Below are 25,488 nucleotides of genomic sequence, written 5' to 3'. Positions count from 1 at the left end.
TGTGTGTGTGTGTGTGTGTGTGTGTGTGTGTGTGTGTGTGTGTGTGTGTGTGTGTGTGTGTGTGTGTGTGTGTGTGTGTGTGTGTGTGTGTGTGTGTGTGTGTGTGTGTGTGTGAGGGAGAGTTAGTGGTTCTTCATAGATAGATTGCAGGAGATGAGTGAAAGTCATAAAAACAGTGTTCATCTGATGAGAACATGTGATCCAACAAGGAGCTGAAGCAACATGAGTCGGATGTTAATAAAGTGACTGAATCTCGTTTTGCTTGTAAAATGGATTTTAGTCACATGAAAACCAACAAAAAATATTAGATATTAATAACTGCTTTAGTTTCAGGAGCCTGATTAAAAACCTGTCAAAATGATGCGTTTTCACTTGAAATGCAGCGTCAGCAGAGCCTCAGTTTAGAGTGCCTCATAATGTGGAACCTGATTAATGGTCCAGATTCCTCACAGATCCATTTAGGAGTTCAAATGTTTGACTTGAAACCCCAGATGTCAGCCTCATTGAGTCATAAAAATAAAGCCACAGGGTCACGAGAGTCATTTAGCCTTCACCTCTGGGGATCATAAAGCAAAAGTCATAGTGATCCACCTCAGCCTGGAGCCGTGAAGCCCCCCCCCCCCCCCCCCACAGAAGAACAGGCTCACCTGAGACCAGGAGCCGGTGCTCCACTCGGGCGGGCAGGCCTGGGTGTGGCAGGGCTGGATCTGAGCCGGGGAGATGACGGGGCACAGCGAGTGAGCCACCACCTCCTCCCTCTGGTAGGTCACCTTCCTCAGGCAGCGGAGGCTCCGGGTCTGCTGGCCTCCTCCACATGAGCGGCTGCACGGACCCCAGTCTCCTGTCGCCCAGCTGAGCACCACACAGGAACAAAGCATTAGTGTTGGAGGAAGGAACTCCTCTCTGAGGACGATCAGGACCAGGATACAAGATGGATGTGCTTTTCTCTGTCATAAACACACAACTGAGCTCTAGAAAGTAAGATTTGGTGGCCAATAAGGTCACATGCAGCACAAACTGATCTCCAGAGACAAGCTGAAATAAGTACATTACTTTCAAAAAAGCAAGTGAAATAAACCCCCCCCCAAAAAAAACTCTCATTTGATTCAAAAAGCTTTGAACAAAACTCAAACATACAATCTTTAAACTAAAAGAAATGCTGTTTTAGAATGTTGCTGCTGTTGTCACCAATTAACCTCACATGCAAGAGTGCATCGACCAACCAAATATTACACAACTACTTCTGTGGCTGCTATTTAAAAAAAAAAAAGTATTACTGTGCACTGCTCAGAGACATAAAAACTATATACAACTTCCATAACAGCATTTCTAATTCCCCATAGCCAACTACAATATACAGCAGAGCTAAAGACAGATCTACCCTCCTCGTCCTCACGTTTACTATCTGCTCCCACATGCTGCCTATTTTTACTCCTCATCTCACCTCCACTTGTTTCAATTATAATCTATTTGGTTTTGGAGGTTGTTTGTTTTCAACATTATCTTTAAATTCTGGGTTTACCGCTGATGAAAAGCCAACTGCTGCTTCTAAAATAGCTTCTGTCTGAGATTTCAGAAAATGAGTGGTCTGACAACCACAGGCTCAGAAGAGGGAGATGGAGAGATGGGCAGATGGCACGGTCCGGGTCTGAGACCAAACGCCACCACAGAGACCGCCGACCTGCCTCAGGGGAAGAAAAATGCTTTCATTCCCTGCAATTTGGAAGCAGAGAGATGTGAACCATCGCTTTGAGATGTTTTGGTCTGGGGACTGTTTTTCCTGGCTTATAAATAACAATATATCATTGAGTAGAAGTGGCTGAAGTGCCAATCTGCTCCGCTGCAAACCGCCACTGTAATTTGTATCTCCAGCAGGTTTCAATACATGTTCTGAGGGACGAGGGCCGGCAGCAGGGTGGTTCTGAGGGGCTCCACAGGTGATGGCTGCAGTCCAGTGGCCACCAGTCAACATTTATTCTGACTATAATATCAAGGCCAGTGGTCTGCTGAAGCTTTATGCATTTAGACATATGTTGAAGATCATCTCCACAGAACAGGCCGCTCCAATACAATCAACTGCAAATTATAACTTCTAAATGTTTTGCTTTGAGGAAACGATACTTTCACTTTTGTTTTGGTGCTAATTATGACTTATTTTTGCATTCATTGTAGGTGTGTGTGTGTGTGTGTGTGTGTGTGTGTGTTTTTTCTCTCTGACCAGTCCACCTCTTGTGCTTGTACTTGGATGCAAGATACAAAAGGTCTTTGGACATTTCATGGTTTTCAAAAGTACAAATTGCATACTGTGGAAAAAAAACATTTGTTGATTTGTTGAACATGCAGTAAATATAGAAGACTTCTTTCCTCCAATGTGGCCTCTCCCCCATTGCTCCACACGACATGTCCAATCGTTCAGTGTATTTCTGTCCTCCTGTAGTCATGAGCAGCACGTTAATGTGTGGCTCTGTTTCAGGCTCTGGACACGCGACGACGCAGTTTCATATGACCACATCGTTTTTGCCCAATCATTGACACGGCGCCGCGCTTTAGAAGTTTTTTGGGAAAAACAAGTTCCATGGTGGGGAAATTTAAAAAACACTGCCTCAACTTTGACGTGTGGCTAAAAACAATGAGGCCATCACTCCACTTCTCGACACGATGACCCCCCCCCCCCCCCCCCCCCGACCCTCAACGTGACAACAATGGCGGACAACCAGCTCTAGGTCGAGCTGTCCATGCTGCTAACACAATTTGCTTTGATAGTTCCCCAGCGCCCCCTATAGGCCTGGCAGATTCTCTTCTCCACCTGTACACATGCCGAAGGGTTCTTGAGCAAGACATTGAACCCCAAACTGTTCCTAGTGGATGGACAGCGCCTCACATGGCAACAGCCTCCATTGGAATGTGTGTGTGAATGGGTGAATGTGACTGACGATGTAAGGCGCTTGGGGTCTGCACTTGAAAAGCTCTAAGTGGAAGACCTGTTCCATGAAGACCAGTCCTATTAAGATCCGTCCCTTGACTGATGAGTTGGGTCTTTCAGAGTTTTTCAGAGCTGAGATATTGGTGATGCTGCCATGGCAGCTATCTGGTTGCTATCAAACTAGCCTCATAGTCATAGTTGGGGGGAGTTTGTAAAAACATCCAGAACACAACAGCGAGAGGAGACGTATTCTGGACATTTCTCTGTATTTTTGCACCAGAAGGTTTCATAAAAATGGGCTTCATACTGAGGTTGGAGTCATTTTCTGTAGTAAGTATTTGATTTTGTGAAAAAATTGAATTATTTATCATATATACTCTGTGCCACAAAAAAGAAAAACTTCAAAGTTGTATTATTATGGCACTATTTCACAGTCATCTCAAGATGAAGATGAGCTGTCCATGGCCTCTGAACTGCAAGGAGTTTGATGCCGAAGCTTTATATGTAAATAGATCAACAAGTTCACCAGCATCACAAAGAAAACCCATTGATAATAATTCAGTTTTCAAAGAGATTAAACATTTATGTCTCTGACTTTTCTAAACTTCCTCATGATTCATCACATGATAATGACACGTTCTTAAAAATGTTCTCTTTCATTTTCCTTGTAAGCAGGAGGAAGTCGGTGATAAATGTGTCTAATTCTTTACTTTTCACATTAATGCTGACTAACATCAGCCTTCAGAAATGTACAATTCTTACAAAAAAAAAATGATGGCTGGATAAAGGCGCAGGTCAGTATCTTTGTCTTGTTGAGTGTTCTTCTCTGGCACAGATACAACATGGCTGGCTTTGATTTGTCTACTTACGCTGCTACATCTTCTTAATATGAGTTAAATGACTCTCCAGATGCTCTGTGCCAAGAGAAAGAGCAACATCCTTCAAGCAGCGAAGAGGAGGTGGGATGAGGACTGGAGCGGAGCCCACTTTTAAGAAAATATCAGTGTGTCTGCTAAATGTGAACTGAGCCAGATGATTGAAGTGACTCCTTTAAATTCTCAGAGTGTTCCTGCTTCATGTACGAAAAGACACAAACAGGCCTTCAGTGGAGGGTTTAAAGCAGATCTAAAAGCAAACGGCGGCGGGGTGTGTGTGTGTGTGTGTGTGTGTGTGTGGTGGAGGAGGGTGGCGGAGTGGCTCTGCATGGTGAGACTGGCCGGGCCTCGTGGGAATTTCACCGTTTCTGCACAATAAAGCATGGATCGGCCTGTCAGCACCCGAGATACACACTGCAAGATAAACAGCCTCTTTCTGTCAGGTCACACACACACACACACACACACACACACACACACACACACACACACACACACACACACACACACACACACACACACACGCACTCCCCACCTCATTGTCATCTCTTCTGTCCTGTGCTGTTCCATACATCCTGCAGGACTTAACGCAGTCATTCGAGCTTTCATGCTGCTCGCTCAGCTCCGCTCCACTCGCTCACCGTGCAGCGCCCGTAATTCTGCTTGAGACGTGCTGTCAGCTACTGTATACAACTAGATCCACGCCTGTCAAACTGCTTTTATCTCCCAGAGTGGAAAACAACACTTGATATTATTTACTCTGCCTGCACGACCAGGCTGCTTAATACCTCTGACTGCGATAAGAGAAATGCTATTCTGACATTAGGGCAGGAAACGTCCTCTCGGGTGGTGGGAAACTTAGTGAGAAACAGAGCCCGTATATTGGAAGAGTAACCGATAGGTGTCTGGCTTGTTGGGACCCGGACAGAGAAGAAAGTTCATATGGGAGACTTGTTGCTTTGTGGCTCTTTGTAAACTGCTTTATGCATAAGGAAATGCTTGTGTGCGTGTGTGTGTGTGTGTGTGTGTGTGTGTGTGTGTGTGTGTACTCTCTCTGAACCCGAGCCTGGGTTCTCTGTAAACCCAGCCTGGCTGCAGCTCCGCCAGCCGAGGGCCTGAATGCAGCCGGAGAGACGCTGGTTCATCTTGTTACTCCACGACACTTTAGCCTGGTTTCCTCCTCTGCTGCGCTGCTCCCTCAATGCGCCCTCTCTTTTAAGAAATGCATGCCATTGAGCACAGCGTCTAGACGACAAAAGATAAAACTCGGGGCACGACATGTCTGCAGAGAAACTCAGCGATGCGCTGGGCTCCTTTCATGTCTTCTTCCTGCTGTTTTGCCTCGTCTTTCTTTATTTATCTCTCTTTTCTCTTATTCTCAAGTTTTCACTAAAGTACGTGATCCATTCCAGACGTGGAAACATCATTCGTCATCCACGTTATGGGTGAGTCACCATGTGTCTGAATGTGCAGGATAACTGTTGTCTGAGGACACGTTTAAACAACATTTTTAAGTGAAAATGTTAAATTCTCCTTGTGTTTTGGGCTCTCAATGTGGACGTGCTCTAAAACGATCTGACTCCAAACGATATTGTTCCAGCGTTTCTGCCATTTCTGGGAAAACAGACATGTTTTTCATGACACTACCGTGTAATCACAAGACATTTTACAAAAAAAAAAATAATTAGGCGTTTTAACTTAAAACGACATGTAAAAGGGGCAGAAGACAGAAATAAGATTACAGTAAATCCTAATCTCTGAAACTGAAGAGAACAAAAGATGGAATCTTTGGTCTCCAGCTGTTTGTTAAAAAAAAGATGGAGAAAACCAATATTTTGTTTCATAACTGAGACTGCTTTCAATAAATATAAACTACAAGACTTAGATATAAGTCTATAATCTTTGAGTAAACTTTCAGCACCTCAAAATGGCCAAGTGTGTCCTTTTATTAAAATTACGTGTTCATCGTGAACATTTTAGAAACATTGAATGTAAAGCAGTGGAAAATATAATAAACTTATGGGAGCAGCTGAAGCTGAAGTTACTCAAATATGTAAATCTAAATGATTTAATTTTTGTATGACACAAATTTGTGATAACTAAATAAAACACATGCCAATAATACCAGTTATAGTGACGTTACAGCTTTCTTTTGTATATTAGCAGGTTTCCGTTGGCCAACTCCCAGTAAACAGTAAGTGATGGAAACAAAACTATGGCGTTCTCATACATGTAGTCGTTAAAGCTCCACAATACAAGCCAGAGAATGACATCATTCATCAAAAAAGTCAGCAGCGGGTGGACAAGAGAGGACGAGCAATGTGAGTTGAATTGAAGATACTTGATGCAACACCAGCAACTTCATCACCAGAAACATTTGGACCAGAAGAGTTAGAACAATGTCGCAATGTCGTTTAACTGCTCAGTGGATCAGGAGGAATTTGCTGAGCCGTGCTATATGCTATTTGCTACATGCTATATGCTAAGGAGTTTCTGGGCTCACACACCAGTGATGCTAAATGCTAAACATGGTTAAAGCCCGAATGATTCACTCGTTAACAGTTTGGTCCCTCAGTCTATAGTCTACAGTTCACATAGTACAGTGTGGAGATAGACACTACACACTGTATTATGTGTATTGTTGACTCAGTCGTATTTTAGAGCCTTCAAGGATGTTGGAGATGACAGAGCATCGACACAGAGGCTGTGTGGAGGAGGTTCACATCAACACAGAGTCTTCACATACCATTTGTGTGTGGAGTATAAATTAGACTTTATGACATTTAATGAGTACTCCTATCAAAACTCAGATAAAAGTTAGTACTTGTACTTTAAAAAAAAAGGTTTCATGTGTGAATTGCAGGATCTTAATAATTATCTTAACAAGTTTAGTGTCTTTCAATTTTGATTGTCCTAAATATCTGTCAAAAATGGTTTCAAAGATTTGCCTCCACTGCTAGGTTAAGCTTAGTAAACCATACAACTATTGAGTAGGAAGGTATAAAATCTATCCTAAACATATGAAGGGTTGATATTTTTGACTTTGAATCTGTGTAATTACAGAAAATAAACTCCACTTTGGTTTATTTATTCAGCCACGTGTCAGAAATACGACTGAGGACATGAACTCCGTTACCTCGTAAGCAGCTACACACTTGTTTTCTTCACCGCAGCTCAAACCAACATGAAATGTGGCTGAAATAAGTCATTTTTGAAACAAGCGAGGTTTAAAAATAATGGAGTGCATATTCTGAATAGTTTAGGCTGGGTTGGTTAAGACTAAGCAGGCCACCAAATCTCACCACTTGACACTGAGCTGCAGTAAACACTTCAGTCTGGAAACACTGATTCAAAAAGCTTTCAAAAGAAGGAGAGTGGGCAGAGAGGAGGCCACATAAAACACACACACACACACACACACACACACACACACACACACACACACACATAGACTCACTAGGCAGGGCAGGGCTGCGTGTTGCACAGATGGGAGCCCAGCGTGGGTTTGGTTAGTGGGTTGCACATGCTGGAGTTGACCTGAGTCTTCTGCTCCTGCAGGCAGATGGCCTTCGTCGAGATGCGGCCTGAAGAAAGAGACAATCAATCAGTGAGGATCATAAAATCCTGCGACGTATCATTGAAATCTCTGAGATTTAAAAGCACAACATGAGATGCACATGCATCATGTAATACTGTTCGGTACTGACCCTAACGATGTTTCTAGATTTTACTATAGAACTTCTCCGAAAACATCTGCTCAGAAACACTCTACATCAATATCTATTTCAGATAAGCACATAAAGAAGACAGCTTGAAATCGCTCTGAGATTTGAGTTAGCTCCTGGTGGCTACCATTTCCCATAGACTTCAATTCATCATGCTAATCTAATGGGTGAAAAGTAGTTTTGCTAACTGTAAAAAGTAGCTGGATTTAAAAACAACATCATTAACCCTTCAAATTGGAATGTCAGAAAGAGGTTAAATATTCATCATTTCTACGCAACGTTTCTATTAGTGTGGTGAGATTACTGCCACAGATTATAATATCTGATGATGTGACTGAGATCATTTATTCAAGTACATTTTAGAAACTGAAACTGAGTAGTAACAGTAGTTGCTCTTTAACAACCCCCCCCCCCAAAACAAAACAAAAAAAATAAAAAAAGAATCAAGGACAAAGTTGATTTGGTTGGTTTGAATGGAAAAACAAGAGATAATACCACCATAATATCAGTGACGAGTCATTCGCTGCACCAGGGGCCGTGTGGAAGCAGATCTCACCTCCAGCACAGGGAGCAGAGCAGTCGGAGCGCACCACGCCCCAGCTGTAGTCCGGTTTCCTCTCGCTGCGAGGAAGAGTGTACTCCCACACCACACCCGGGTTCTTCCCCTGCAGCAGAATCTGTCGGGCAGAACACAAACACTCAGTCAGAAACATGGCCGCTTATCTTCTGACCATTCATCCAGAGAGAAGCGCTGAAGTTCTCATCAGGTTGCCAGGTTTTTACTGCTGCTCCGACCCACAAGCACAACTGAGAAAACGTGAGGATCGGCACAGTTGAAGCAGGAGGGCATCTGGTTTACACCACAACGTTTTCAAGTGAAAACAGAAAACGTCTGTTGCATTTTTGTTTGTTTGGGTGTGTTTACATGACAACGCTGCTGGAAGCCACTGAAAACGCAGTTTTTTGAAAATGGTCAGGTTTTGTCTTTGTTTCGATGGCAGAAACACTGTAGTTACATAATGACATCATCGGCTTTTAGGGATTACGTCAAAACTACATGACAGATCTTCACCAAATTTTCACCACTGATAGATGTTAGGCGGTGAGTTTCCTCCAGAGTGTCATGAATCCCAGTCCATATTCTCCTGGGACTTGGTGGTTTTATTTTGACAGTCACCGCAATAACAATCCAACTTGGTCGTCTGTCCAATAGAATGTCTGTGTTCTCCTGTTGTTAATGTCTATAGTGTATTGTTCTCTACTGCATGTGTGTGTGTGTGTGTGTGTGTGTGTGTGTGGCTTCACTATAAAAAAAACAAACAACAGCACCAACTTGTGGCCCAAAATGAATTTTTTTTCATTTTCAGCATTTCTGCCATTTCCCTGTGAACGGACATCCCATTCAAAATGATGCTGTGTAAACTCAAAACCTTTCTAAATACCAATAGGGGAAAAGTAAAGTTGATGTTTTTTAATCTCTTTAACTCACATTTGTAAAAGTGACTGAGTTGAAAATCGGTCCTTGAAATTAATAGCAGTTATATTTTTAGAGTGATGCAGTGAAGCGCTTCTTCTGCTCATGTAGAAATTCATCATTTCTTTGTTGGAAGCGTAGGCAGTTGTTTTCAAAGGTAACTGAAACAGCGTGACATGTCTGGTGGTCTGATGAGGGGAGGGAATATTTCAAGGTGATTTAAGACGCCAATTAAAAAAAAAAAGCACAAGGAGGTCGACCCAATGGAAAGAATGAGAGTGTGTGAGACGTTTTATAGTATTTCACTGTCCTAATCACTTGAGATTACACTTTATAATTGCTTGTTTTAATGTATTTCTTGTATTTGTTTTAAAATTAAACAGAAATGGGTGAAATGTGTGATGAAGAGGTGAGAAGAGCAAAGTGGTGTATGGAAGTTTTCAAGTTCAAATCTCTGCCAGGTCCTAGTCTGGGAACGGTGAAGAAGACGAGCTGAATACGTCGACATGGGGGATCAATAAAGTGAGTCTGTTTATCACACCAGGTCCATTTTACTTGACCATCAAAAATACACAAGGGAAATGATGAATAACACAAACACTAAAATCTACCATATTCACATTCAATAGTTAATAACTTCAACCATCATAGATGTACAAGAGTAAAACTGAAACTAGCGATGATGTGGCATCTGTTTTTCTTTTGAGTTGTTGGATGAAGCAGTTCTTTATTCATCTCTTCTTTAAACTGGATGACCACACAAACAAGGGTTTTTTTTTTAAAGCCTGCACGTGAGAGACAGTTTCCACTTAGTGGTTTTTTTGTAACCACATCCTTTTCACTGGCCAGTGAGTCTGCGTTACCTTTTTCTGTGCAGCAGATTTATTTGGATACTGAAGTGGAGCAAAGACTGACGGATGAATGAGAGCAGACATGACCATTACCAGAGAAGCTCCAGGCTGTCATTAAAACAAGCTACCAGCGCCAAGAAGTTTGTCTCAGGCACATTTACATGGTCAGTGCTTAGCGTGTCATTTGTAAACCAGCTTCAGTGGAGCTTTACCTCTTCTGTGGTCCAACTCATGTGAGGTGAATAATAATACGATCCAAGAGCCTGAACACCGTCCAACTGCCGACACTGACACACACGTCAGTCCAGGAGTGTTTCACCAAGAATAAGTTCTCTAGTGGAAACCCAGGAGAGCAAAGATTGGAGAATGGAACTTAGTTTGGCCTTGTTCACACAAAGTTTAATCTTTGCGATTTCATTACAGAAAAGTTTCCCATTTATGTCGCAGCGTTTTGAAAAACTATGTCTCTCTCCCATATTGGTATTCAGAAAGGTTTTGTGTTTACACAGCATCATTTTGAAAATGACTTCATTTACACAGAAACGGTTTTTGTAATGAAACCACAAACACATGCAGCAGAGAACAATACGCTATCAACAGTGACAGTGGGAAAACAGAGACATTCGTATGAAAATGACACTGTGGAGGAAACATTGTATTGGAGCCCCTCGGTGTGGAGATGGGATGTGTGAATGGGTGAATGTGACTGAAGCAGTGAACTACATGACTGAAGTCTATTGACTTCAACCCCCACACTTCCTTTGTTGTTGCTAACAGCTCAACCAACCAAGTCCCGCTGCCGCGAAACAGCTGGGACCATCAACCACACTGGGACTGGGTGTTTATCCAAGTAAACCAAGACTCGAAAACTTTCACGCGCCAAAAAAACCAGCAGCGATGTGATCCAGTAGCTATTCAAACACTGTTTTTATCATCCCACCAACAGAGCCCCACGTCCTGAAAGCCCTGAAGCTTTCTAAATACATTCACTTTCTTTCTTGCTCTCAGCAATCCTCAATACACCCAACCAACCAACCAACCAACCAACCAGCCAACCAACCAACCAACCAACCAACCAACCAACCAACTAACCAGCCAACCAACCAACCAACCAACCAACCAACCAGCCAACTAACCAGCCAACCAACCAACCAACCAACCAACCAACCAACCAGCCAACCAACCAACCAACCAACCAACCAACCAACCAACTAACTAGCCAACCAACCAACCAACCAACCAGCCAACTAACCAGCCAACTAACCAAACAACTAACCAACCAACCAACTAACCAAACAACAAACTAAACAACCAACCAAACCACCCACCTACTGACCGGGTGGACCTTTGGTGGAACTTTGACTGGTCAATAGTTCTTCCGGTCATGCGCCACCAGTGTTAGTGGCTTGACTCCCAGTCCGTACTCTAGTTTTATAGCCTATGTTGGTAATTGTGTAGTTGAGATTCACCTCTAATAGTATACATTTCATCATCTGTCCATTTAGATGTTGGGTACTCACCATTGTATTAACGTTTGTAGCCTATGTTCTTTACACACATGTATGAGTGGTTTCAATAAAAAACTGTGGCCACTTGGGGTCCAGCATACTTTACGGGATGATGCATTGTCACTTGCAACATCGTCATGTAAACGCGGCCTTTTCACAAATGGTCATGTCAGATATATCCTCGAAGATTCTTCAGTGTGAGACAAATGCAGCCAAAGCTCATGACTGATTAGTGAGGCAGCAGGAACAAAGGAAAACGTGATACCTTACCACACTGACCCATAGATCACCACCAATCAGTCCCAATAGCAACAATGACTTCACACTGGTCTCGTGAACTCAATTCCAGTCAAATCAAACCAACATCGGCAGTGAAATACTTCCTCCATTCAATCACAGAACTTTCAAATCTACCCAGGAGCTGCAGCCAGGAAGTAGCTGACAACACAAATCAAGAAGTGAGGCTAAACTGTGTTTTAGAACTCAAAGAAAGTTTCACAAATGACGAGTGGGACTGACAGTGGAGACATAAGGAGTCCACTAATTTAAAGGAAAACGTTTAGTTGCTGAATAACATAGACCCAAGTGTTCTTTGCTTCAGTTGGATGGATAGATATAAGTGTCAATATAAAACATCTATAGATACAGTATTTAACAAGTGTCTGTCTTGTGACACTTCACTGAGTATGAAGTATGAAGTCCAGTTAAACCGTTACAATTCCAAACTGAGAATGAATTCAAACATGAACCATTTTCACTTTTTTATAGTTTTTTCTTTTACCACTTCCTTTGCCGTAGGAATTCTACTCAACATTCATACATGTCCTGATTGTACTGGTCCTCGTGTTTACACACACTCAGGGTCCGTCCACACCATGAAACCGGTTCACCTAAACGTGCTGTTTTTGGCCTATCACCCACATGAGGCAGTGCTTTAGAAGCATGAAAACTGTTTTTTTTTTTTAAACACGGGTCCCAGAATGGGACATTTCAAAAACTGTGGCTCGTGACGATCATCTGTGGAAAAAAGATGAGGTAATCACCCACTGTGGTTCGCAATGTCATCAAATAACCACAAAAATCAGGGACTACAAGGGAGCTGCAGTGCCTACATGATGCTATCAGCAGGAAGAGCGCAGCCATAGACCTATAGAACTAGAGTTATCGGAAGGTTTATGTGCAGGAATCTACTGCTAAATTTCTATGTGCTTTGTTTTCTTCTGCGTTTTCGATGTGTTTGGTAAGTCACAGCACCCCTAAAGGCCGGGCATGTGTCTACATGCCCTGAAGCCTCGTGTTGAGCTGTGTTCATAGTGACGTCTGGACAGAATTTTTTGGGGAGAAGGCTGAGTAGAAAAAAAGATAGTTATTTTCGTTGTGTGGATATACCCTCATTGCCATCAAATAAATACAAGTGTTCCAACTTTGAGTAAAACATCTTCCTGGAGGCAAAAGAAAGCTTACACTTTATCGAGCAGTTGTACTTGAAAAGCTCCTCTGGCTCTCTAATCTCCTCAACTGCACATTAAAAAGACATCAGCGTTGGCGAGGCGGAGCGATGAAATCTACATTTCTCAGCATTTCCCCACAAGCTGTTAAATTAAATCGATTCTCTGCTCAGTTTCATTTTGTTGCGACACTCAAGTATCTGAGCTGCAAAAATAAAGTTTGACACTCAAATGTTGTTTTTTGTGTTGATCTGATGAAGCTGCAGTTTGATGTTCAGTGATAATCAAGTGTCGCCGAGGAGCAACTTCAGGACACATTTGTTAGAAACATTTTGCACAAAATCACACCAAATTATGAAGACATTTCTCATAAACCTGATCACAATGTTTCCTAGAGAAACAAAGACCTGTCCCCACACACACACACACACACACACACACACACACACACACACACACACACACACACACACACACACACACACACACACACACACACACACACACACACACACACACACACACCTTGTTTGTGCGTTTCAGCTGGGTCTTGGGGTCTGGTAACTTGGATGTCTGGGGGGTCTGGTGGTCTGGTGATCTAGGGGTCTGGGGTTCTCGGTGGTCCTCCTCTATGACCTCTCAGGACTTTTGTGGAGCAGCAGGACCAAAGTGTGAAATAGATGAAGATTCTGATTTGCAGCTCATGTCTTGACCTGAACTTCTCACATCCAAAGAGTTCAACTGCAGAATTGTTAATCTTTTAATCTCACTCTGCTCTTCTCCTCTCTGACAGATTACAGGACAGACTGATGGAGATTACGGCTGCGTCGTCTGCACATCAGCTGCTGCTGCACAGATGTAAGGCCGAGACTCTGCTGCTTCCTCTGATCTCTACCTCTGTCCTTATTCAAAGGACCAGGTTACGACTGCAGACGGTTCATCGCAGTAGTAGTTCTCCCAAAAAGGAAATATATAGACCATCCAGTCCCAGGTGAACAGGATGCACGAAGGTATTAGTTGATTAGTGTCACAATGTTCCAGCAGCCATTATATCCTTGATGTAGAAACGATGAACCATCGGAATGTGGAAACAGGCCAAAATAAGTGTTTGTGACAGGAGAGTGGATATTTTCACACTGATGTGATCTTTTTTTTTTTTTTATCACTCAGCAATTTTATTTGTGGATGTCCAAAGATTCTGAAGATGGATATTGCAGCATTTCCATGTCTGACCAATCACAGTGCATCGCCGGAGTTTGAGTCATTACAGTTTCACTTTGTAAGAAAAGTCTATTCAATTTACTACTATTTCTACACCTCCAAATACAATGCAGTCATTTCAAGACATTTCTACAGAGAAAAACAAACAATTCCCCATGAGCAAGTAGAAGACACGGTCGAAATAAAACCTCCCTTCAACAGAAAGAAACCTGCAGAACCAGACTCAGAGTCGGAGGCTTCCTGTTGTTCCAGCTCAGGGAAGTTCCAGGTCTGGTTTCCAAAGCAGAGGCCTGACTAGCTAAAGTTCACCTGTATTAAACCAGCACAAACTTTACTTTCTATAAAGATCCATTAATAACACATTGAAAACGGAGTCAGAGAGACTCATAGCGTTTGTGTTTTTTTCAACCTATTTGTACCGGAGGTGTAAATCAGCTCAACTTCAGCAGAAATGCTTCTGTTATTGAGAGAATCTTCCTTCACTCACTCCCCTCAACTTCTATTTTAACACTTTATTGTTAAGATAGATATGTTCTGTGTTCCTCTGTGTAGGTCTTGCAACGGATTTTGAATATTCTCACAGCTTTGACTTTGTGACAGGCCATGAATTTAGATCGGTTCAGATCAGGTCAATGTCACATTTGTGGTGGTTTGAATCATTGATGTACACATCATAGAAACAAACTCATCTTACAGTAGACTACTCTGGAAGCAATAAATGAATTGATGAATTTTTCAGCCTCATCAGAAAACTCGATGCAGGCTTTACACAATCTGAACCTGAAATGATGGAAAAACCCCAAATATCAAATAAACATATGAAACGAAAGCTGCAAAGCTGCTCAGCAATAAGTAGGAATTGTCTGCATGCATCTCTGCATTTCTGCAGGCATTCATTCACCAAATATAAACCACACATCCTGTCCTCTGAGCTGCCCACATCTGAAGCCTCTTGTCTGAAAAAGCTGCTGGTTCCTGATGGACAACAAGCGACCGGCCCAGGAGTTCTGGAAGGAGCCAGTCCTTCCTGCTTCAACCGCAGTGTTTCAGTCGCCCCGGGGACGGAGTGGGAACCCCGGCTCTGACGTGAACATCAGCTCACCCACAGTGGAGGGGAAAACAACAGCTCGTCACCTGGTTTCCACGTCTGGTTTCACAGCTGCAGGTCGGAGGTCAACAGACAATAAATGCTTTCGCTGACAAAGTTATGTGAGAAGAACATCCCAAACTTTCCACTGCCACTCCTGTAAACCTCTCGATGACTCGGCCAGTCGGTGAGGACTCGTGCTGGCGGGAAGCTCGGATTTCTAACACACCAGTGACTACCAACAGGAGGCAACAGAAGAGAGACATCAGCTACTAAATCATCTGCTTTACTGGGCACATCTCACTCCAACAACCATCTGATTTCTAGCTTTTCATCAGTTGACTTAAGGATTTTACTCGCTCTATTAGCCTTGGATCACATGTCTGCAACAAAGCACTTTTAAGGTCACGTCCACAAAGTGTGTGTATGCAATGGTGAACACGTCACTGCGTGTATGAAGCCTGAAGCTGGATGAACCAGCAAGTCCCCCAACGAGGGACGACTTTGTGATGGTAGACCGAATTTATTGGACGGAGCTGAAAAGACAAGTTTGATGAAAAATCTTTTCTCCACCCCAATGAAAGGGCGGCAGCATGTTAAGCAGCTAAAAAGTGCAACATCCCTTCTCTTTAGTGGTTTTGGCTTCTGATGACTTGCGAGAACCTTCAAAACAGTCTCAAATATGTATGCATGAGGTGGAAAAGCTGCAACACTTTCTATTTCATTTTTAACTTTCTGAACCCATCCTAGGAAGCACTCAATATGTTTTCTTTTTCTCTCATAAAGTTGAGGAGGACAACTGGATGATGCTAAATCCACGGTTTTGTCCGGAGGACTATTCTGCTCTGAACATTTTTCAAAATGCAAAACGTTTCTGAAAAAATATATTTAAAATTTCATTTTTTTGTTCTTTCAACTTTTGTGTTGTGTCGAACAAGTCTTGAAAAGTCCAAGAATCTACCATCAGCAGATCTAAAAAAATTATTTAATGATTAAATTGTGATTCCTTTTAAAATCCTTAACATGTATGAAACTGACACACAGACACAGTTTGTTGCTACACTAGAAGCGTGTTTCCCCGTACAGCAGTGGCGCCGCCAGCCGGAATCCTGTATGGACTGTGCGTGCAAATTTCTTTGAAGGTGTGAAAAAAAAAAAAAAAGTTAAAGCCTGGGCTGCTGTTTCTGTATGCCTTCCCCTCGTGGCCGAGGTTGCAGGCCTGCGGACGAATTCTCCATCACCCCTATTTCAGTTTCTTGACATGACTTCTCCGTTCAATCCCGGCAGCGCCACTGCCATACAGCACTCAGCCAACCCCCCACATCCTCCCTGATGGCACCAAGCAAACTAAAACATCACAGGCAGCTTCAGTAGGCCTTCTTGTCCCATCCACCCCGGTTTAGCTTTTTCCCTCTCATCTAAGCCTCGTCATGTCCAGGGATTAAAAAACTAAAAGAGACCAGCAGCTCTGCTTGGGACCCTGTCACTAGCAATTGCCCCAAACGGACATCACCCGGTAGCAGCGGCGGCTTACTTCAAACACCAGCGTCTCATTAGTTGGTCCGGCGGCATACAGGCTCTCTGGCTTGTTGAAAGAGCGCTGGTAGTCAAAGATGGCCCCAGCAAATTGGAACTTCCCAGGCCAGTCCACGGTCCAGTCCCCGGTCAGGTAGTACCTTCTCTTCACGGAGCGCACGGCCAGGTAGCTGGTGGAAACGTCCATTTCCTGGATGTGAATACTCCGAGCTCCAGCTGGGACTGTCACCATGGAGTAATACTCTGAATAAAGTCAAGGAGGAATCGGGATTACATGTTTGTCCAGTCTGATCATGCTGCCACTGACATCCAAGTTGAATCAAACAGCAACATCAGGGGGTCAAACACAAGGCCTATGGGCCAAAACCAAGCAAGAGGTTCCAATCAGGCCAAACCACCCAGAAAGTTTTAAAAATGCCATTTCTTCAGTCGCGACACAACACTGAGACCTGAGACATCAGTGAAGCTGCCATGAAAGCTAGCTACTTGGTGGCTATCAAGCTTAAAGCTAAGCTGTCAAGGGGGGGTTTGTCAAAACACCCAGAATACAACAGTTATAGAAGATTTTTTGGACATTTCACTGTATTTTGCACCAGCAGTTTATTTGACAACTGGATTTTCCTTGTAATTGTTTGTTTTTTATGAAAATATATAGATTTTCACCATGCATACTTTGCACCCTAACAAATAAATACATTCAAGTTTGAATTTAAAGGTTATTATGGCAATATTTTATTCTTCCAACCCACTCAAGATTTGTGCATTTTGGCTGCATGTGGCCCCTTAACTGAACCCTTGATGTAAGGCGTGTGCTGAGTCCATTTTGTGTTGTGTTTAGACATCGGTCCACAGTCTCTGTTTAAAGTAAAGTAAATATGCGGCGTAACGAAGAGGATCTTACCGTTGGCCCGGTGCTGAAGGGTGTACTGGCCCTTGAAGAACTTGCAAGTGGAGTTGTCCCCTTTACAGATCCCACAGGCATCCAGAGAGGCCCTGGAGCCCAGGACCTGGTCACAGCCCACCGCCTGGACACACAGCACAACACTGTCACAAACCGCAACACTGTCACACAACCCAACACTGTCACACACCACAACACTGTCACACACCACAACACTGTCACACAACCCAACACTGTCACACACCACAACACTGTCACACAACACAACACTGTCACACACCACAACACTGTCACACAACACAACACTGTCACACAACACAACACTGTCACACACCACAACACTGTCACACAACACAACACTGTCACAAACCGCAACACTGTCACACAACACTGTCACACACCACAACACTGTCACAAACCGCAACACTGTCAAACAACACTGTCACACACCACAACACTGTCACACACCACAACACTGTCACACAACACAACACTGTCACACACCACAACACTGTCACACACCACAACACTGTCACACAACACAACACTGTCACACACCACAACACTGTCACACAACACAACACTGTCACACAACACTGTCACACACCACAACACTGTCACAAACCGCAACACTGTCACACAACACTGTCACACACCACAACACTGTCACACAACACAACACTGTCACACACCACAACACTGTCACAAACCGCAACACTGTCACAAACCGCAACACTGTCAAACAACACTGTCACACACCACAACACTGTCACACAACACAACACTGTCACACACCACAACACTGTCACACAACACAACACTGTCACAAACCGCAACACTGTCACACAACACTGTCACACACCACAACACTGTCACACACCACAACACTGTCACACAACCCAACACTGTCACACACCACAACACTGTAACACACCACAACACTGTCACACACCACAACACTGTCACACAACACAACACTGTCACACACCACAACACTGTCACACAACACAACACTGTCACACAACACAACACTGTCACACACCACAACACTGTCACACAACACAACACTGTCACAAACCGCAACACTGTCACACACCACAACACTGTCACAAACCGCAACACTGTCAAACAACACTGTCACACACCACAACACTGTCACACAACACAACACTGTCACACACCACAACACTGTCACAAACCGCAACACTGTCACAAACCGCAACACTGTCACACAACACAACACCATCTCACAACACAACACTGTCACACACCACAACACCGTTACACATATCAGAACACGATCATAAACACCAGAACACTGGCACAGTGTGCAGGATTGTCATAAAAACCACATGTATTCTTACAGTGGACTCACAACTGTCACAATTAAGACATTTGAAGCAACTTTCACTTCAAACACATAAAAACCACTTCAGCAACTCTCCTGATTTGATTTAAATTTGAACATCACAAAGTAAATACCTAAATTCAAAACATGTATGTGATAAATCACCAACCAAATTACAATTCTTTTCAACATGCCCTGATATCAAAAAACAAACAAAAAAACAACCCAAAAAAACCCCAAATGGAAGCGTTTTGGTCAGCACACACTTAGTCTGACATAAACAAAATGTTAACAAGGTCTGTGTGAATTCAAAGAAAGCTGCTACTAAAACACAATATTTTTAATTCAATTTGTTTTCATTAAACAAAAACACCTCTACAATATATTTGCAGCAAGAGTCAACAATACTAACTTGTGAGGCCACGGATTCATATTGGTCTTGTGCGTGTCGCACATCTGTTGACTGAAATGTCTCGCAGTTGTTTGTATATTTTTTATATTTTTCCAAAGAGAATTAAACGTTTACTTTTCCTAAAATGTCAAACCAGCAAATGGTTTTCCAATGATGATGATTATATGCTAAAGCTATGACGAGATGTTGATGATGCCCCAATGTCTTCATGAAGGGGAACTCTATTTATATCGCTTCTGGATTTCAAGGAAAACACAAGCATGATGGCAAGATGCAACATTACCCTTAAGATCTGACGTAACATGTGTGTGCAATAAAATGGAAGAAATTATTGAGAAAGGAGATTTTCCAGATGCGAATGGACCGAAAATGTCTGGAGTCCGTCATATTCCACATGGCTGTAAAATGAGCAAAGCGGGTCAAGGGATTCGTCTCAAAAGACCTTGTAAATATCTTCACTTTGACCAGTTAAAGTGCAACTTGATTGTTCACTGATTTACTGATTTGTGAATTCTGTGAGTCAAGCAAAACGTATTTTTCTTTCACCGAGAAGAAAAGCCAGGCAGCCGATGTACCTCACACACTCCTTCGATGCAGACGTCTCCTCTGTGGTCAGAACAAGAGGTGCCATCTTTGACCTTGCTGGACATGGCGAAGAAGAAGTCAAAGTCTTCTGCGATGCAATACAGCTTACAGATATCTTCATCTGTGAAGGCATGGAGATTAATCCCAGCACAGTCGGTGTTAAGAGGACAGGCAGAAGCTGAACAAAGTGCTGAGTTCTTGTGTGATTTTTAAGTTACACAGTCTGTTGAACATCCAGTGTGTACAGTTGCTGGTGAGGCCAAATGGAAACAGACAGGCTGTGAAAGCACCCAGGGGGTATAACGTGGTGCTACAGGTTCATTTTCTACTTCAAATCAGCAATCATAGACAAGCCTCCACAGCCGTCTTTGATTAGAATAAAAGATGGTGAAGGTGACTTGGCCCAAGGTCCCAGAAGGTAGTTCACAATCTGTTCCTCTCCACATCGCCCCCCCGATTCATAAACAGTTTCAACAGGCCTGGGACGCCTGCCAAAGCTGCCGCTCTCCTCTGCTGCACTCCCTCATCTGTCTGTAACAAAGCCGGCCCGCAGGCTTCTTCTTTTAATCCATCCCACTGTGTCAGAGGTGCAGGTGGCTACATGTCTCCATGCACATTACACACAGTGAGAGTTTCCTCCAGCTCTTTGACCCTAATCATCTCAGCAGCAAATACAGACTGGCAGTAAAGAAACATTTTATAAAAGAAGCTTGAACTTGCAGAGTACGGTGGGGCACAGAACATAAAAGAGCTGCAGAATTAAGACAAGAGAAAGCTTGCCCAGAGCAATGTGCAATTATTTGTGTGCACAGCAGCTTTGTGTTTGGAGAACAATGAGCATTATGTGCCAAGGATACAGTAAATCACTTCATGTCTTCATAATCCTCCACAAGTACTTTCTATTTTAAAGACTTGTTTACAAAAACTTGAGAAGTTGTGCCTGAATGAACTGACCACCTCACCATCCACCTTGGTGTAGGGCTTCCACTTGTAGTACCAGCCCCTGAAGGGTTTACTGTTGTACTCTGCACACTGCTGGGCGCGGAAGTCCACGGTGTTGACAGCACACGGCCGAGTGTTGCACAGCTGGTTGAGACGGCTGGAGCCGGAGCAGAATTTACCATTGTTCTGTGGTCTGCATGAAAAACAACACAAGACAGAGAACATTGAAGTGGAACAAGGAAGGTAGGATTGCTTTTTTCCCCAGTACCATTAGTAATGTTTCCATAACATTGTCTAATTTTACAGCATTAAATCATGTTACTACGCCACGGAAGAGACATTTAATCTCTGAGTAAGATCCTGTAGCACCACATTAAGCAATATGTAATAAAATTTCAACTCATTATGTAATAACCCTGCATTTTGTACTAATCTGCTGTATTTGTAATCAAATTTTTTAATGCATTTTCTAATAAACTTCAACGCATTTTATTATAACTTGTTACATATTACAATACTTAAATGAGGGTTAAATGCACTCAGTGGCACTTACACTCTTTTATTACATTTCTTCTTTGGCTGCTAGGAATTCTGATGTGATTTCAATTTTAATCGTCTACCAGCCACAGTAGCAGCTGATCTAAAAGTTCCACCTGATTTAGAGCCCTGCATTGTACCACTGGTGTCAGCAGGACATGAGCAAAAGCAAAGAGTGACATATAATTCTAGTTGTCATTATTAAACATAGAACCAGGTATAGATATAAAGGGAAGAATTTATTACGTAATGCACCAAATTTTTCACACATTTTCTTAGAAAGAGTGGATCACCCACACTTTGTAATAACTGTTGCAATATGTAACAAGTTATTACAAAACTGTAACATTGACTAGAGAATGAATTCAATAATTTTATTACATAATGGTTGAATATGTATTACATTATTACATTTTGCACCAATATTACATTATGCGGTGCAACAGACCCACCCAAAACTGTTTGCATTTTATTTCTAATACCTATGTGCACAGAAGGACTTCTGATTCCCTGAACAAAGCTGGTTCTGACAAGGTCTGAAACATATAAATAAAGTGGTGAATGTCGTCAGACCACCAGGTTCAACTGATCCAGTAACTAATCCAGTATCTGTCACTGCCGTTGGTACACATGATGAATACTGAGTGACAGCAGTCTCAAGTGGCACGTTGACGACGTGATGGCTGGGCAGATAGGAGAGATGGAGAGAAAACAAGGAGATCAAGGGAGTCAAACTCATTGTAGTTCAGTGGCCACATTCAGCCCACTGTCACCTTTTAATTTTAAAGAATGTTATTCTTGTGGTGCAGAGTGTATGTGATGAAAATGTCTGTTTTCTTGGACAGTTTTATCATTTGTTTGGTGGTTAGGCTGAATTGGAGCCTCATGTGGGACAGTTGTGGTCCACGGGCTTGATGTTTGACTCCACCTTGCAGTAGAGTTTGATCCCGCCCTCCCTTGAAATACATCCGGCTCAAGTTATCCTCTTCAAAGTTGTTTTTTTTTATTTTTTTGCCACGGGGTATTAGGATGTGGTTATGGATAAATTCATTAATCCATTGATAGCCAACCTTTGATATTCTTTCATCTATGTTGCCATGGTGCTGATCCAGCTGGGTATTGGTGAAGTCAGGTTATGTCCTGAACAGTCCCCGGTTATTCAAATTTACTCATCAACCTTGAACGCATGTTCTTGTACTGGAGGAAAAGCAACGAGTGCATAGGGAGGAGAAGCTCTTGTTTTGTTCATTAAACACAATGTTATATTTCCTCAAGTGGTTGAATGTCTCATTGTGCCTCTGCTTTATATGCAGTATGAAAATACTCAAGAAGATATTGTTTGTTCTGACTAAACCAATATTCACATAGATGCGATGATCTGTACAGCTTTGGTCTGAATAGGTTTAGTGTGTTTACATCTCACTCAGATGACAGTTTTTCTGATTGACTCCTGCCGGACCGTGGAAAGCAGCGTGCTTGCCAACTTCGCCAGGTGGACGAACGCGAGGCCAACACGGACCACAACAATGTCAACATCAGGCTGTTTAACGTCTGCTCTCTGACAGGCAACAGACTACTCCTCCACGACCTCTACCTTAACTCTAAGTTTGATTTTCTGGCATTAACCCGGTGAATTTTCCCAGCTGAACAATCCACCCCCATTGCTTCCCCTCCCACTACCACCACCACATGGTTTTTTTTTTAACACCTGTCAGCCTTGGTGTGACAGGTGGAGAGGGAGCGGTGAAGGTCTCATGATAATCTACCATGAAAACTGGACGGTCTCATCTATTGAGCCTATTGACTGGCCCAGCTCCGACCATAGTGGCGACCGTCTACTTCCCACCCAAACCAAACAAGAATATTATTCATCAATGCTCCACCTTTCTCACCCACATTTGTCATCCTCTTGAAGATCTCAACATTCACACGACAACACCAATCTCCCCGTCACTGAAGATTTCACAACATGTCTGGACAGTTTTGGATTAAAACAGATGAACCTGATCCACACACTGTCTAACAGTAAACCACTATGAACCATCTCATACTGCAACACCAAAAACATAAACACACGTCTATCGCAGGTTTTCAAGTTTTCCTCGGAATTGTGGAACAGGATTTCTGTAGTGGTCCACCACTCATCTATACATACTGTCACTCCAGAGAGGCTCTGTTCATTTGTCATGATATTTTCAAACATCTTGGCGTTGTTCCATAATCCAACACAACTAGGAGCATTTTATCTCCTTCAAAAATGAACCTTGACAAGCGAACAAACAGTTGAGCTGTTTCCTAACATCCAGCCAAAATAAACAATTCAAGTTGACAAATGACCCTGATGTATAGATTTATAAATACAGGTTTTATCCTGATAGAAAGGTAAATAACTTGTACCATAAAAAAAGCTTTTGTTTCGAATTGCAAAAGGTACCTCCATAAAAATGGAGCCACCCACCCATTGTGTTTAACCGAGATATCAGGGCGTTAATCACATTTCTGTAGCAACAAGTTTCAAACAACAAGGTTTCACACCAACCACAAGTTCAGCCACGAGAATAACTGGTTGTTAGGAACATAAACAAATGGTGGAGCTTTAATAAGCCAACAAAATGAATATAATCACCGCTTGTTTGCAAAAGACAAGCACAGTCTTGACGTTTAGTGATACCATGTTAGAGTTGTTAAACTTTATAAACTCATGTCACGCAAAGAAACACACCTTGTCGTAAGTTTAGCTCTAAAACCACATCTTCACACACACACACACACACACACACACACACACACACACACACACACACACACACACACACACACACACACACACAGATCAAACGTGTCCTTAAATGCTACAGTGCAATAAAACACTGGCAAAAGAACTGAAAGCTGTGAATAGAAACAGTAAACAAAATGAAACAAGCACATTGAGTTTGAATGAACTGCAGCAGAACTGAACATGTCTGGGAGAAGGAGGAGACGTCAGCGGAACAAAAAACAGGACTGCATGTTTCTTCAACTCCAGATGCTCAGTCCCTGTGTGTGTGTGTGTGTGTGTGTGAGAGAGAGAGAGAGAGAGCGCCCACATGTTAATGTGCTCAGGCCGACTGGGGTGGGGGGGGGGTCACTCCTGATCAGTGCCGCCCAGACGATGATACACTTTACTTCACTCTTCGATGGCCGACTCGGCCTCGAGCTTCACAAACCTCCTTACAGTATTTCTCTTCACAATCATTAATCTTCTGTTCTGGACAAGCACTGTCTAATGGTAAATGTTCTTCCAGTGATCAGAGTCATCACATATGACAAGATTTTAATGTGTATCTCCATCTTTCTTCTTCTGTCTCCATGCTCACATCATAGGCCCAGGTTTTAAGTGAAAATGCAAAACTGTTGCAACATTTTAGGTGTCCGATTACATGACAATGGCGCTCGGAGTCACTGAAAACACATCTTTTTGAAAACACTGCTACTGGTCGCTACGGTCGTAGTAACTAGTAGTTGTGCACATTCTCAGTAGAGACAATCAGAACAATGTTTCCTCCTGAGTCATGACTCCCAGTCCAGATTCTCCTTGACTTGGTAGTTTTATTTTGACAGTCACCTAAGTAACAATCCAACTTGGTCGTCTGTCCACTAGAATGCCTGTGTTCTCCTGTTGTTAATGTTGCAAGTATATTGTTATCTGCTGCATGTGTGTGTGGTTTCAATACCAAACTAACACAAGCACCAACACATTTCCTGACATCATGGCATCATTTTCAGCGCTTCTGCAATTTCTATGAAACAGATGTTTTCAAAACGCTAAATCTTTCAGAAATGAAAATGCAAATGTATTCATTTTCACTAGAAACTATGTCATGTCATCTGGGCCCTGGATCTAGATCTTTTGTCCTCACAGGTAAATCTGCCTGGCAACAGAAGCTCTAACCCTGCAGGTCAGAGGTCACAGTTTTGTTCCAGCCTCTTATTGAAAACTCTCAAGATTCCCCCCACTCTGCAAAAAGATCGACATACTGCTACTGTACTACAGGCCAGATTATTATTTAAACACTTTTACAGGTCCACCAGGGAACAACCCCCCCCCCCCTTCATTGGTCGTCCTGCTGTGACAA

General features: G+C 42.8%; 1 protein-coding gene across 1 annotated transcript in view; it reads right to left on the bottom strand.

Annotated features, from left to right (window-relative positions):
• adamts18 (ADAM metallopeptidase with thrombospondin type 1 motif, 18) overlaps positions 1-25,488 on the bottom strand; it is a gene marked incomplete at its 5' end in the record, with an annotated part of 77,566 nt that overhangs the window by 6,464 nt on the left and 45,614 nt on the right. Inside the window, 7 exons of the mRNA XM_080497200.1 lie at positions 648-852; positions 7,256-7,382; positions 8,080-8,200; positions 16,647-16,891; positions 17,550-17,673; positions 19,885-20,015; positions 20,857-21,029. Of these exons, the coding sequence (XP_080353326.1) occupies positions 648-852; positions 7,256-7,382; positions 8,080-8,200; positions 16,647-16,891; positions 17,550-17,673; positions 19,885-20,015; positions 20,857-21,029 (1,126 nt within the window). The remainder of the gene's footprint in view (positions 1-647; positions 853-7,255; positions 7,383-8,079; positions 8,201-16,646; positions 16,892-17,549; positions 17,674-19,884; positions 20,016-20,856; positions 21,030-25,488) is intronic.

This window comes from Blennius ocellaris (assembly GCF_963422515.1).
Source record: "Blennius ocellaris genome assembly, chromosome: 1".
Lineage (NCBI taxonomy): Eukaryota > Metazoa > Chordata > Actinopteri > Blenniiformes > Blenniidae > Blennius > Blennius ocellaris.
Note: the sequence above shows the minus strand (reverse complement) of the source record. Positions and strands in the feature narration are given on the sequence as shown.